This window comes from Erpetoichthys calabaricus, chromosome 2 (genome assembly GCF_900747795.2).
Source record: "Erpetoichthys calabaricus chromosome 2, fErpCal1.3, whole genome shotgun sequence".
Taxonomy (NCBI): domain Eukaryota; kingdom Metazoa; phylum Chordata; class Cladistia; order Polypteriformes; family Polypteridae; genus Erpetoichthys; species Erpetoichthys calabaricus.
Window position 1 is genome coordinate 31,250,861 of NC_041395.2, and position 14,048 is coordinate 31,264,908.

Genomic DNA, 14,048 nt, shown 5'->3' on the forward strand with positions numbered 1-14,048 from the left:
GTCCCATGACCGCTGTCAGACTAGACTATGGGTCCTTAATCGTGGTCCTGGAGGGCCGCAGTAGCTATAAGTTTTCATTCCAGCCAGTTTCCCAATTAGACCTTAGTGTCTGCTGATAATGAAACATGGTGTTTAACTATATGGCTTTTTAGCACTTTCATTCCGTTCATCATAGACAAATTTAATTACATTGTAGATCAGTGATCCTCAATTATAGTCCTGAAGGGCCGCAGTGTCTGCAGGTTTCCACGTCAACCAATTTTTTAATTAGAGCCCATTTATTTACTACTAAAGCAGTACATTTTTGGGCTTAATTTTAGTTATCTTGCCTGTTACAATTCAGAACCCTTAATTGCCTATTTTAGTTTTAGCAGCTGTTAAAATTTTAATTGTTGCCTGTTTTGTTAATCAGTCATTAGTTAATAGTAAAATGCAGATAACCAATAAACCAGCAGCTCTCCAGCCAATTTGCTTCCTTTTAAACCTGTGCATATGCACCAATAAAAGTGTCTCTGTTTTTAAAAAAAAAATTAAAAAAATAAAAAAAGTTTAGAAATAAATGAGAAGGGAATTGGAAGGAGCATTACCGTAGATACTCGCGTGTTAGTCGATCTCGCAGATAAGTCGAGTGTATTTTTAAACCCAAAATTAAGAAATTTGTTATGACCCACGTATAAGTCGAGGGTAAAACTTGACAGCTATCAGAGATAAAGGGCGACAATCAGCTGTTAATGGTGACAAAACTCACTGTCACGTCACAGGCATTCCCTCTGTGCTTGGAGAAATGTTAGACTCCTTGACCCGGTAACTAATCCTTGCGTGTGCGTGAGTTGCGAAATGTAAACAAATGTAAACAAAGGCAAGATGGCATCGATATGTCACAAGGGAGCGAAGCGAGTGCAGAAAAGAAAACACTCGGCAGACGATGTTTTGCACATTATCGCTGAGTTTGACTCTGATTTTTCAGAATCAGATTTTATTGACAGTGATCAGGAATCGAGCAAGAGAGTGAGAAGCCGGCATCAGCTGATCAGACACCAGCCGATGCCACGCCAGCTGATCAGCTACCAGCTGAACGCATTCGCACAGCCGATGCACCTACGGCAAGGTTCGCGTGGGAGGAATACCCAGACATTGATCCGTGGGAGCCGAACTGGCTACCGGACTTCACAAGACAGCATGGCTTGCTGTTGGACACGACAGATCACCCGCTGCTGGACTACTTCAGGCTGCTCTCTCCTGATGCTGCTTTTCAGCTACTGTCAGATGAGAAAAACAGGTAGGCAGAGAAATTTTTTTGAATCGTGGGCTGCGCTTGCATCGCATTGATAGCGTGCGTTGCACATGGCAGCTAATGGTATGTTTGTTATCCAAAACCTGCAAAAGCTAATGCTCAAATTCAAGTATTTCACAGTTTAAAGAATTATTTAATGAAATTAGAAAAAAACTAGCTAATTAGCAATAGTATTGCTGGCTTATAATTATTTCAAAGACCATGGGAAACAGCAGATGACCGGTTACTCAACACTGTGAAGCGTTGAGTGTACAATGTCATTACCCAAATTCTATGGACAATTGTGTTGCCCCGCGGATAAGTCAACCCTGTTTTTTTGAATGAATTTTAAGGCATAAATTTTTCGACTTATACGCGAGTATCTACGGTAAGTTTAATTCTATTCTGGTCCACAAAACACATGGATAATGCTCCCAGGTAGAGAAACTCTACAGCACAATTAAAATTTATCTTGGATGAATGAAAGCACTAACAAGACATACAGTTAAATACTAAGTTTCATTATCAGCAAGAACTGAGTTCTAATTAGGAAACCAGTTGGAAGGAAAACCTGCAGCCCTCCAGGACCGCGATTAAGGACCCCTGGACTAGATAACGGCAGGACCGTAGCAACAGACAGCTTCTTCACAGCGCTTTCACTGGCTAGTAGACTGCTGTAACGCAACGCAACTCTGCTTGGCACCCTAAGTAAAATGGGTCTTCCACCTGCAGCTAAAGTCACTTCAGTACGCGAGTAATACGCCATGCTAATGTTTAGATCTGACAGTGTCATGCTGATGGTGTCTGTTCCCAAAAAGAAGAAGCCTTTAATTTCAGTCTGTAACAGCCAGTGTAAAGTTTTGCAAACTGAAAAAGATATAGCGGAAGGGGTAGAACCAGACACACGGACACTGGGGAATCAAGTGTTCTTAGTATCTTGTTGTCACTTGAATTTTTTGTTATTCAGTTTTATTCTTGAATAAAAGCACACTTGTTTCATTATACTTTTTGTGAAAGTGTTCATTTTATATTCTAGTAACCACTTGAATGAGATCGAATCCATCTCTGCCTCTCTCGCACATGCACGTCATTATTTGAAAACGCTAGTACACACACTCAAGATTGAATAATTGCTTTTAACAGTACATAATAATAATAATTCATAATTCAACAGCATCCATACAAGTAACAGAATTCAAACGCTTATAGCCCTGGGAATAAGAGTTCCTAAATCTGCAGCTTGATTGCATTAGCTAAAATTTAGGAACAAGAGGATGACTACTGTCTAGCAGAACTGAGCTGACCTTCTTTCAACCTGCTTCAACCTACTGAAGTGACTTTAGCTGCAGGTGGAAGACCCATTTTACTTATGGTGCTAAGCAGAGTTGCGTTGCGTTACAGCAGTCCACTAGCCAGCGAAAGCGCTGTAAAGAAGCTGTCTGTGGCTACGGTCCTGCTCAGTGACAGATGTCTGCTGCAAGTTCAACACCAATTCCCATTAATTTACCATTGAACAAGTGGTTACCATGTATTCAACATCCATCCATCCATCCATCCATCCATCCATCCTCTTCCGCTTATCCGAGGTCGGGTCGCGGGGTCAGCAGCTTGAGCAGAGATACCCAGACTTCCCTCTCCCCAGCCACTTCTTCTAGCTCTTCCGGGAGAATCCCAAGGCGTTCCCAGGCCAGCCGGGAGACATAGTCCCTCCAGCGTGTCCTGGGTCTTCCCCAGGGCCTCCTCCCAGTTGGACGTGCCCGGAACACCTCACCAGGGAGGTGTCCAGGAGGCATCCTGATCAGATGCCTGAGTCACCTCATCTGACTCCTCTCGATGCGGAGGAGCAGCGGCTCTACTCTGAGCCCCTCCCGGATGACTGAGCTTCTCACCCTATCTTTAAGGGAGAGCTGAGACACCCTGCGGAGGAAACTCATTTCAGCCGCTTGTATTCGCGATCTCATTCTTTCGGTCACTACTCACAGCTCATGACCATAGGTGAGGGTAGGAACATAGATCGACCGGTAAATTGAGAGCTTTGCCTTTTTCACCACGACAGACCGATACAGAGCCCGCATCACTGTGGACGCCACACCGATCCGCCTGTCGATCTCACGCTCCATTCTTCCCTCACTCGTGAACAAGACCCAGAGATACTTGAATTCTTCCACTGGAAGAACGCTGTAGTATGATGCCAGCTTTAATGAACACGGGTTAACAGTTTGCTGGTGTTATATTTCAGTATCTCTTACGCAGTGACAGATAAGGAATGGTCTGTAGCTGTGTTTTGTTCAAGTTCTTGAAGAGTACTTTACTCAGGCACTTTTTCCTCAGAAATGTCCAGTATTGGTTGATGCATGGCCCTAGTGATGATCCGAAACATTTTACATAAATACGTTTGATTTTATACAGTACAGTTACCATAACAGATCATGATGCAGCCAAACAGCATGATCTACTGTGTGCTGCTTTGGAAGTTATTGAGGATGCAAGGGTATGAATTGACTTTCCCGGGTTGCCTCAAATAGTGATAATGTTGTTGTGGCTTTTTAGATTAAAGGAGAAGGTTTTGAAAATCCATGAGAGATCCTTAGTGCTGTTGCCTTTGACATACATCAGTGTTAATAAGTGTTGTTTTCTGAATAAGTATAGACTTTTTTGGACTACCTTCCTATCCAGAGTTTATTCAGCCTTATGCCTATTAATGTAGGGCAGGTGGCACTCCCTGAGAGCCTCACACAAATGAGAAGAACATTAAATGTGCACCAGAATGGTTAGAATCAACAAGCTTCACAATATAAAAGTACAGGTGTGTACTTTCCTCAGTCCAGTTCTTTGTATTTGTCTTCCAGGGGTTTTATCTCTGGTTACAGTGAAGGAACAGTAAAACAAAGAAATACTCATAGGAGCATAAACAGCATATTATTTAATGAATGCATAAAACATCTGAAAATATTTCAGACACTAGTGTAAAATAATATTAAAGCATTTGTTCTCTGTGGCCATTTCATTTTTGGGTGATTTTATGTAGAAACACTAACCACTGCACCATAACAACCCTTAGGTCCTAAATTTGAATCCATGCAAAGGCACAGTGTTCTTAGTTTGCATGGTCACTCTGTGCTTGTGTTTGATTCTATTGTTTTCTCCAACATACCATGATGTTCAATTTAGGATGGACAGAACTAAACAGCAACATTTATTTCTATAGCACCTTTTCATACAAAGGATTTAACTTAAAGTGCTTTACAAGATGTCAAAGACATTGTTACAAGTAAAGAAGAAACTTAAAATTAGGTAAGAATAATAATGAATAATTAGTATACAAAATAAGTAATGCATACTTAAATTAGATAGACATATAATTAAGAGAAGTATAGCCCTTAAATATAGACAATTTTTTTTTAAGTCTCTAAATGCAAGACTGGTGATAAGGTCAGGTGTCCAGGATGGGCAGAAAAAAAAAAAAACCTCCAGTTAAGCAGGAGAAATAAAATGAAATCTGCTGGGGTTCCAGACCAAAAGAACGGGTAGCCCTGGGAATTCTACATAACATACAGCAAATGTTATTAAGTAGTTATTTATTATTTCTCTGGGTACTCGGTTCTTGAGGCTGATCCTCCAATTAGCTGTGAACCACCCAGTCTCACTGAGATTGCACAGGTGGTGAACCAGCTGAGAGAGGCAAGGCTGCAGGGATTTGTGGTATCCATGGTGAACGTCTCCAGGCTGGTGGTAAGGCTGTCCTCATGGCATTTCAAGCAATATTTGCTTCCATTTGGGAGACTGGCATCATCCCAACTGGCTGGAAAATGGGACTTGTCATCCCTATCTGGAAAGGGAAGGGTGATCGCCTGCATTGCAACAACTACAAGGTTATAACACTGCTCTCGGTGCCGGGTAAGGTCCTTGCTAGGGTTGTCCTCAATAGGATCCATTATCACTTGCTCACCTACCAGCGACCGGAACAGTCTGGTTTTACGCCTAAGAAGTCTACCATCGACCGCATCCTGGCACTGAGGGTTCTCATGGAGCACAAACGCGAATATGAGCAGAGTTTCTTTAAAGCCTTTGTCGATTTTTGTAAAGCGTTCAACTCAGTTGATCAAGCTGCCCTGTGGGACATCCTGAGGGTTCAAGGGAACCCCTCGAGGTTGCTGTGCAGAGTGGAGGCAGGACCTCTGCGTTTTTCCCAGTTGATTCTGGGGTTCGTCAGGGGTGTGTTTTTGCTCCTACTCTGTTCAATGTTTGTATGGACTGGGTGTTGGGCAAGGTCGTGGGGTCCAGTGGCTGTGGGGCATCTGTTGGTGAAGAAAGATTCACGGATCTTGACTTTACTGGTGATGCTGTCATCTTCGCGGAGTCAATGGAGGCTCTGATCGGGATGCTCGAGAGACTGAGTGAGGAGTCTGAGTGTCTGGGCTTGCGAGTGTCCCGGATAAAAACCGATAGCCAGGCCTTTAATGACCTCTTGGGTGCAGCCATCAGCAGTTTGTCTGTTTGCGGAAAGAGTGCCGACCTTGTCGAGAGGTTTATTTACCTTGGCAGTGACATTCATGTCTCTGGTGGCTGTTCCTATGAAGTCAGTAGACGGATTGGTAGAGCATGGGGGGTGATGAAGTCACTGGAAAGGGGTATGTGGCGCTCCCGATATCTATGCAAAAGGACGAAGGTCCAAATCTTTAGAGTCCTGGTGCTTCCTCTCTTGCTATATGGTTGCGAGACATGGACGCTATCCAGTGACCTGAGATGAAGACTGGACTCCTTTGTCTCTCCAGAAAATCCTTGGGTACCATTGGTTCGACTTTGTGTTGAATGAGCAGTTGCTCATGGAGTCCCGAACGAGACACATTACCTGCATTGTGAGGGAGCGTCAGTTACGGCACTACAGCCATGTGGCACGTTTCCCTGAGGGTGATCCAGCTCATAGGATCCTCATTGTTGGGGACCTGAGTGGCTGGACCAGGCCAAGGGTTCGCCCACGTATCACCTGGTTGCGGCAGATAGAGGGTCATTTCCGGAGGGTAGGACTGGACCGCGTGTCTGCCTTGGGGGTTGCAAACTGGGATCCCAAGTTGTTTCGTTGTGTAGTGGGAGCGGCATGCTCCCCAACTTGACTTGACTTCATCTTAAATGATTCAACACAGTGGGTCTCATGGCAATTTGGGGTATACGTTGGCTCTGTCTTAGAAAGTGTGTGCTGTATAATAAATTGGTGTACTGATCACAGTTGATATGACTCCTTGTGTCCAGTGCAGCCAAGATGGGCACTAAGTAACTGGGATGGAAAGAAAATGAATTAATTAATCTTTGTTTTTTCATTTTCTAGATAAAGGACAAGTCGGTTTGGGCAACATTTCTGGCACTGCTTTGGCTCCACGGTTTTAATTCACATCAAAAGGTTGAGTGGGAATTTGTGGCTCTAAAAGCAGTTTCCTGGATTAAAGCACAGACAGGTATGATCTGTTTAATAGAAGTTTCACCAAATTGCAAATACTGTACTATTTTCTGTACAATTCAAGTAAATAATAGTAGTGTATGTAATAACTTGTGACCATAATTATACACAAGGGTTTCATCCATTTTCAGCGAGAGATGAAAACTTGTATACGATCTTTACTTTGTTTGCATTTATTTTCAAAATGATGTATTGAACAAGTTAAACTGAATGTATTACACTATGCATACGGTTTATTCTTTTTTACTTAAAAGTGGAGCACGTCCTGGGACATGGCTATTCACAGTAATCCTGAAGCTACCTTTCTGTGGCACCCTGCACATTTGTCCAGTCTCATAATCTTTTTATTTTACTGGTGGTTAACATGTGTTGTGGTTCAGCTACATTTTCTTATTACATCCACCCATGTATTTTTTTTAAACACTTTCTTGCTTGAACAACCTTCCATTCACCACCTATCTCAAATAAGATTCTGTTTTATGAACCCACTCATTACAGTGCATGATTGCAGGGGTGTGAAACTTACACCATCAAGTGCACGGCAAGAATGACGGACATGCTTCACTAGACACAGTCAAGCACACACCAAGATCTCACACTGAAGAGGTTTTGTCATCACCAATTACCTGGACAGGAGATGGAGCTTAATGAGAGAAAACACACACATATACTGAACGAACATGCAAACTCCAGGCGGATAAGTGTTGCCAGTGATGGGTTTTTATCTTATTGTCAGTTTTAGAAATGAATTTCACTTTGACACTGATAAAACAAGATCTTGCATACTGTAAAATCAAAGTGTAAGTTTACACAACAAGAAGTAGTATAATATATTTACAGGATGTTATTCAGTTTCTTTCTTAGTGAACTTAATACATTTGAGAAGTTATACATCTTATTCATATTTTAAGAAAAGTATTATTGTTATTTTTTTTATGTTTTCAGGCTTAAATCCTAAATTGTGCCTACAAGCTGGAAATGACTTGCTGGGATGTCAGGTGGACCTGCAAACACTGGCCCTGTAACCCTAAGACGCAAAACATGATTTTTGCAAGCAAATGTGCAGATGCATTATATATTATGTTAAGAATTTAGTGCTTCAAAGACTTGGCTTTCTATTTCTGCTTCTTCCTGACTTGGCTAAATGAATCCCAGGATTCCCACAATATCTGTTTCTGTAACATCTTTACAAATGTATGCAAATATGGAGGTGAGCATTGACACAATAGAGCAAAATTGCTAAGGCTCTTCATGAATGTCTTTTTTTGTTTTGTTTTTTTCTTTGTTTTTCAAATTTTCACATATAAACTCTTGTATGTGAATCAAACTTTGCATATAAGGTAGCAGGAGCAGTAGCTGCAGTGGCTTGGTGGACGGGCAGCAAACTGCCCCATCAAGCCTCCATCCTGCACACGAGCGATAGCTGTGGCCCCGTTGACTATGGACCATGGGTCACCGCTGGGAGCCGCCCGAGGGACACTACACTGCGCGAGCAGCGAAATCGCCCCCCTCCAGCCTCCGTCCAGCCACCGCTTGCAGCGTCCCCAGGCCGAAGATGATGGAGTGGCAATTACTGAGGTGTATATGTCGCAGCTGCGGCCCTGTTCGTAAGTCGTGGGGTCGGATGTTCATAATTTGGGGACTGCCAGTATATATATATATATATATATATATATATATAAAATATAATTTATTACATTCATGGCATTCGTAGTCTGAATCACAATCTGATTGTATGGCTGGTTACCTACCAGGTAACGCTTGTGGTTGGTCAGCAAGTCGGCTAACATCCGCCATGGTGCCCTCTTTCAGTAGCGAGAAGCAGATCATAGAATGGTTGAAATAGTTTTACTGTCAAATAAATGCAAAGAATGCAAAGAAACACATGTTTCGCCCTAATTCTGGGCTCATCAGGCGTACACACTCGCTGCACCCCCCTCTCGGGGAATCGAACCTCGGACATCAGCGCTAGAGCTTCAACCATTCAATGATCTGCTTCTTGCAACTGAAAGAGAGCACCGTGGCGGATGTTAGCCGACTTGCTGACCAACTACAAGTGTTACCTGGTAGGTAACCACCCATACAATCAGATTGTGATTCAGACTACAAATGCCATGAATGTAATTACCCCGATCTACATGTTGTCAAATGAACGAACCACATGCCGTGGCGCAACGTTAGAGGCTTCGCCTCTGGCGTTGACGTCCAAGGTTCGATTCCCAGAGAAGGGGATGCAGTGAGTGTGTACGCCTGATGAGCCCAGAATTAGGGCGAAACGTGTTTCTTTGCATTCTTTGCATTTATTTGACAGTAAAACTATTTCAACCATATATATGTATGTATATATGGTGAATTAGAAGAAACTCCCAAGTGTCAGAAGTCAGAGACTTTGTAAAACAGAAAAGACAAGTCCATAGTGATGTGGCTCAGTGTGCTGGGTCAGTTGACCCCCTTTTCATGCATGCCATGCTCAGAGAACCACAGGTAAAAGATACCACAGAAATATTTCTTATTAGAATAGGTATACTAGGGTTAGGTTTATTTAGCCTTTGGGCAACATCTTAGGTTTAGGGTTAGGATTAGGATGTTAACCCCATGTCATAATTTTGAGATGGTCCCATACAGAAAAGATGAGGCCATCACATTTGAACAACTTTCAAACAGTATGTTTAAGAATTGGTATGCACCTCCATCTACAGGCTGCAAATGGAAAATACAGTAGCTTTAAGGTGGAAGTAAAAAGCAAATAAGTAGGTAGCTGGCAAGTACAGTGGATATAAAAAATCTACACACAGCTGTTAAAATGGAAGATTCTTATGATATATAAAAAAGCAGAAGAAAACAATTTAATTTGTATCAGAAATTTTTCCACCTTTATTGTGAAAACAAATAAATGGTTTAGGGAAAAATAAAGATCAAAAACATAGAGATACATATTTGCCTAAGTGTGCACACCCTAAACTAATACTTACTGTAGTTGAAGCCCCTTTTGATTTTTTTTTACAGCACTCAGTCTCTTTGGATAAGAGTCTGTCAGCTTGGCACATCTTGACACTGCAATATTTTCCCACTGTTTCTTGCAAAAATGTCATAGAGCCATCAGATTGTATGGGCATCTCCTGTGCACAGCCCTCTCCAGGCCACCCCACAGATTTTCAGTGGGATTCAGGTATGGAAGAAGAAAATCTCTGATTTCAAACCTCTGCTATTTTGCGGCTTTACCCAATCATGGGAAAGGTTTTGGAAGTTAACCCTGAGGAAAACTCTGGATTCAGAGTCCTGAAGGCGGTTGGATGTCAATATTGAACCGTCTTCCGTCAACTCCTACCACCAAGCCGGCTCCAATGTTTTGCATTCCTTTGGATCTAGTCAGCATGGCTGAAAGGGGGGGCTCTGTTGCCTGGGCAGCACAAGGCCCTCATATACTGTTGCCCAGGCCTGTGCCCTGCAGAGGTCTCGCCAGTCTCGCCTCAAAGTACGAGCACATAACGAAAGACAGCATTTACGGGTTTTAAGTCCCTGCTCAACTGGTGTAGGTGCCTAGATGCCACGGGTTGTATTCGATGGTGTGAGGGATCTTCATGTTCCATTGGTCAAATATTGGCCATCTCAAGCTGGGCAGCCCCCAGCTAGTAAGGTGTTGACCTGCCATGGTCAGCCTGCTTCAATGGGTGTTCAGAGTTTTGCTTAACAAGCAGATCGTTAACTATGCACCCGGAAAATATCACTGGAAAAAGCTCAAGACCCCAGTTTTTCATATCTCAAGCTGGAATGTGCAGACAATGTGCACTGGACTGTCTGATGACCGGGAAGAAATTGACGGTGCTCAAAATACCACAGTAATTGATTTTTAGCCGCACAGACTGCATGTTGACATCACAGCACTGCAGTAAACAAGTCTACCAGACAGTGGATCCCTGGAGGAAGAACATTATACCTTTTTCTGACAGGGGAAAGAAGTTGGTTTTGCCATCAGGAACACCCTACTTCTCATGATTGAACTTCCAATGGGTGGCACAGAAAGAGTTCTCATCCTGCGCCTCTTCACATCAGCAAGTATTGTAAACCTTGTGTGCCTCTATGCACCAACCCTAAAAGTCACTTCTGAAGTCAAAGGCCAGGGGGGGTATTTTTCGGACGTGGATTACTCGTTTAGCCAGATGTAATTGTTGACGATTTGGCCGGATTCTGGATCTGCCGGTTTTTCGAAACTCTTGCTGGATGTGTTGTCATAGCAACACATTCTAATCCTCGGTTTGTTCGATGTAAACAAGGATTAGCTCACACACTTAATCAGTGTCCGTGCGTGGAATTCATTCAATCATGACTTCGATGTTCATGAATGAGCGACCAATTGATATCGGTACGCAAATTATAAGAAGAGAATTTCATATAGAGAGGGTTTTGCGTGAGCGGCAGGATCCTTTATTGCTTCCGGAGGAAATTCTTTTCAAAAGATACCGCTTTAGCTGAGGGGGAATATTGTACCTCAAAAATTTATTAGGACCTTATATTCGAAGTCAAACTCGGTGAAGTCGGGCTCTCACCACCACCCAGACAGTATGCATTGCTTTGAGGTTTTTTGCAAGCGGCACTTTTTTTACATAGTGTAGGTGATGCAGAAAATCTATCTAAAAGTGCAGTTTGCCAGGCAATTCATAAAGTCTGTTTGGCTCTGAAAGATTTCCTTCGGGTTTTCATAGTGTTTCCTGGACACCTGCGTATGCAGACAATAAAAGAGGCGTTTCATGCCATTGCAGGTAGGTAATACACAGGCAAAAACACCCACAGTTCCATTAAGAATCTCACAATCAGCCTAACATTCTCATTACCCAGGATTTCCAAATGTGATTGGGGCACATGGGACTGATCAGAGTGGAGTTTGATTTGAAAAATGTACCTCTCCTCCTGATGAATAATCAGACAGTGTCTTCATCAAATATTTGACCTTCGTCAATATCTCGTTGGTCAGACGCTGGTTCTAGGGATATGACATTCCCTGCAACTGACCCAACAAAAAAAGAGGGCTATATGGAACATACCTATGGCACACATGGAGGACAAATATATGCAATGACCATCCTTTACCTGAAATGAAGTGACCACTGCATCCTGCCACCGGTTCTGAGGAGGAGCTTCCCCCTGGAATGCCCTCAGAAACAGGGCGATGGGCATTTTGCTGGAGAGCCAACTCTTCTGCAGGGGTTAGGTCTGGACTGCGTGGACCTCCACCTGTTTTTTTGCTTGTCTGCCTTCTTATTAGCTTTAAAACTAATGTTCTTTACATTATATATGATTCTTTCTGTCAACAATTCTTTAAATAGTTATATACCAATTTTTACCAGTTTGAAGTATATTCTTGTACTTCACTTTAACCTGTTCCCGTGTTCTCCTTGTGCTCACGTTTGATCTGGAATTATGACATATTAAATAATAATTAATCTGACACATAGGAAATGAAACGCTGCTTTCAGTAAGTACAATGCATACGTGCTTAATTTGTCGGCCACTTTTTGCTAGCCGTCTTTTCTGGTTTGGGCTGCTTTTGCAGTGTTGCCCCTTGTGCATATTAAATCTTGAAATCCTTCGAGTAACTAACTAATTAAGTAACTAACTAACCCCACACACACACACAAAGCTTGTGTGAAAAAAAATGCGCCCGTTCTTTCGTCATTTTGTTACAGCCAATCAAAGACTTGCTGATCATGTTTTCTAGACTCAATATATATGGGCTTTTCACTCAGCGCGGGTGCGCGCATTCATCTCGGATGATTAGATCCAGCTAAACTAATCTACTACACGGCTTCATTTGAAAAACTGACATCCCGGATGAGTTTCACCGGCATCAACTCATCCAAGATCAGGCATCTGATCTCGGATGATTTAAGCGACGTATGGAAAATACCCCCCAGTTCTATGAACACCTAGATAGCATTGTTAACATAATCCCAATGTTAGGACACATTTACTTTTTGGGAGATTTAAACGCTAAGGTGGGTGCAAATTGAGAATCCTGGCCAAATGTGTTAGGTCATCACAGCATAGGAAAAATGAATGAGAATGGCCAGAGGTTGCTTAAGTTCTTCTATCATCGCAGTCTGTGTGTCAGAAATACTTCTTTTCAGAAGAAGGCATGTTGTAAAGTTTCCTGGAGACAGCCAAGGTCAAAGCACTGGCACCAGCTGGACTTGGTCACCACCTGACATGACTTCCTAAGCAGCGTATGCAATACCAGAGCTTTCCATGGTGCAGACTGTGATACAGACCACTCCCTGACTGACTCAAAGGTAAAGCTCAAACCAAAGAAATTCCATCTTGCCATGAAAAATATGTCAACCAAAAATTAACATTAGCAAGACCACCTACACAGACAAAAACACAGTTCACAGAGAGGCTTGAAATGTCTCTGGCTAGTGACCAACAGCAGTGCGCTGTGAATATGAGGGTTTGCTACATGTTCCCATCTGCTGTCCGGGAGCCCTTAAACCCAACACCGTCGGTAATGTTACCGATGAGCTAATCAGTGAGGCAACAACATAGCAAGGGGATGGTGCAAAAGTGTCAAGTGCTTTATTTAAAATCCAACAAAACAAGAACAGTGTTCAAATAAATAAAGTGCAGTGCCTTCCAAAAAGAGTCATTCTTTAAATAAATAATCCATAAAACAAAACGTGAAGATAAAAATCATTAAATAGAAAACAAAACAATCCTTTAAAAATCGAGGTTAAAACACAATGCTGGGAACAGTACTTTTAAACATTTACAGAGCCCGGTGCTTCTTGTACCCTAGCGTCTCTCCTTCTTCTCCCATCTGGGCCCTGCATCAGGCGAGTCGCTCTCTCTGCAGCTGACCTTCACTCCGCTCGACCGGTCTGGAGGCCTCCCGATTCCTGGCTTTGGTCACGCGCTCATCCCAGATCGAGACTTGGTTTCCTTGACGACCAGGACACTCACAACAAGGGCTTCACCCACCAAGCCTCCCGACTCCCACTGCCTTCCCGGCCTTACGTGGCCAATCGTCCTTCTGCCGGTCATGCCCGTTCCTTCCTACAAATCTCAGCAGGAGCAACCGCGTCCTTCTGCCCCCACCAAGTGTTGGCCAAACACCCTTCTTGGGGCTCACCTTTCAACTGCCTGTCTGCGAGCCTGCATGCGCTCGCTCGTTCTCTTTCTCGCTCGCTCACACCGGCTCTTTCACCACCCTGCTTCGTGCTCTCCAGCAACCTCCGTCTTTCTTTTTTCTTTCTCCCCCCTAGCCGACTCGTGCTTCTATATATCAAGAGGGCATGGCAGCTGTAGCAAATTAGCAGCCCCAGGAAC

The 14,048-nt window shown here is 43.1% G+C and overlaps 1 protein-coding gene across 1 annotated transcript in view; it reads left to right on the forward strand.

Annotated features, from left to right (window-relative positions):
* Nucleotides 1-7,984, forward strand: part of LOC114645725 (von Willebrand factor A domain-containing protein 5A-like) — an 85,690-nt gene extending 77,706 nt beyond the window's left edge. The window contains exons 17-18 of the mRNA XM_028793548.2: nucleotides 6,600-6,726; nucleotides 7,674-7,984. Of these exons, the coding sequence (XP_028649381.1) occupies nucleotides 6,600-6,726; nucleotides 7,674-7,753 (207 nt within the window). The 3' untranslated portion in view covers nucleotides 7,754-7,984. The remainder of the gene's footprint in view (nucleotides 1-6,599; nucleotides 6,727-7,673) is intronic.
* The last annotated feature ends 6,064 nt before the right edge of the window (nucleotides 7,985-14,048 follow it).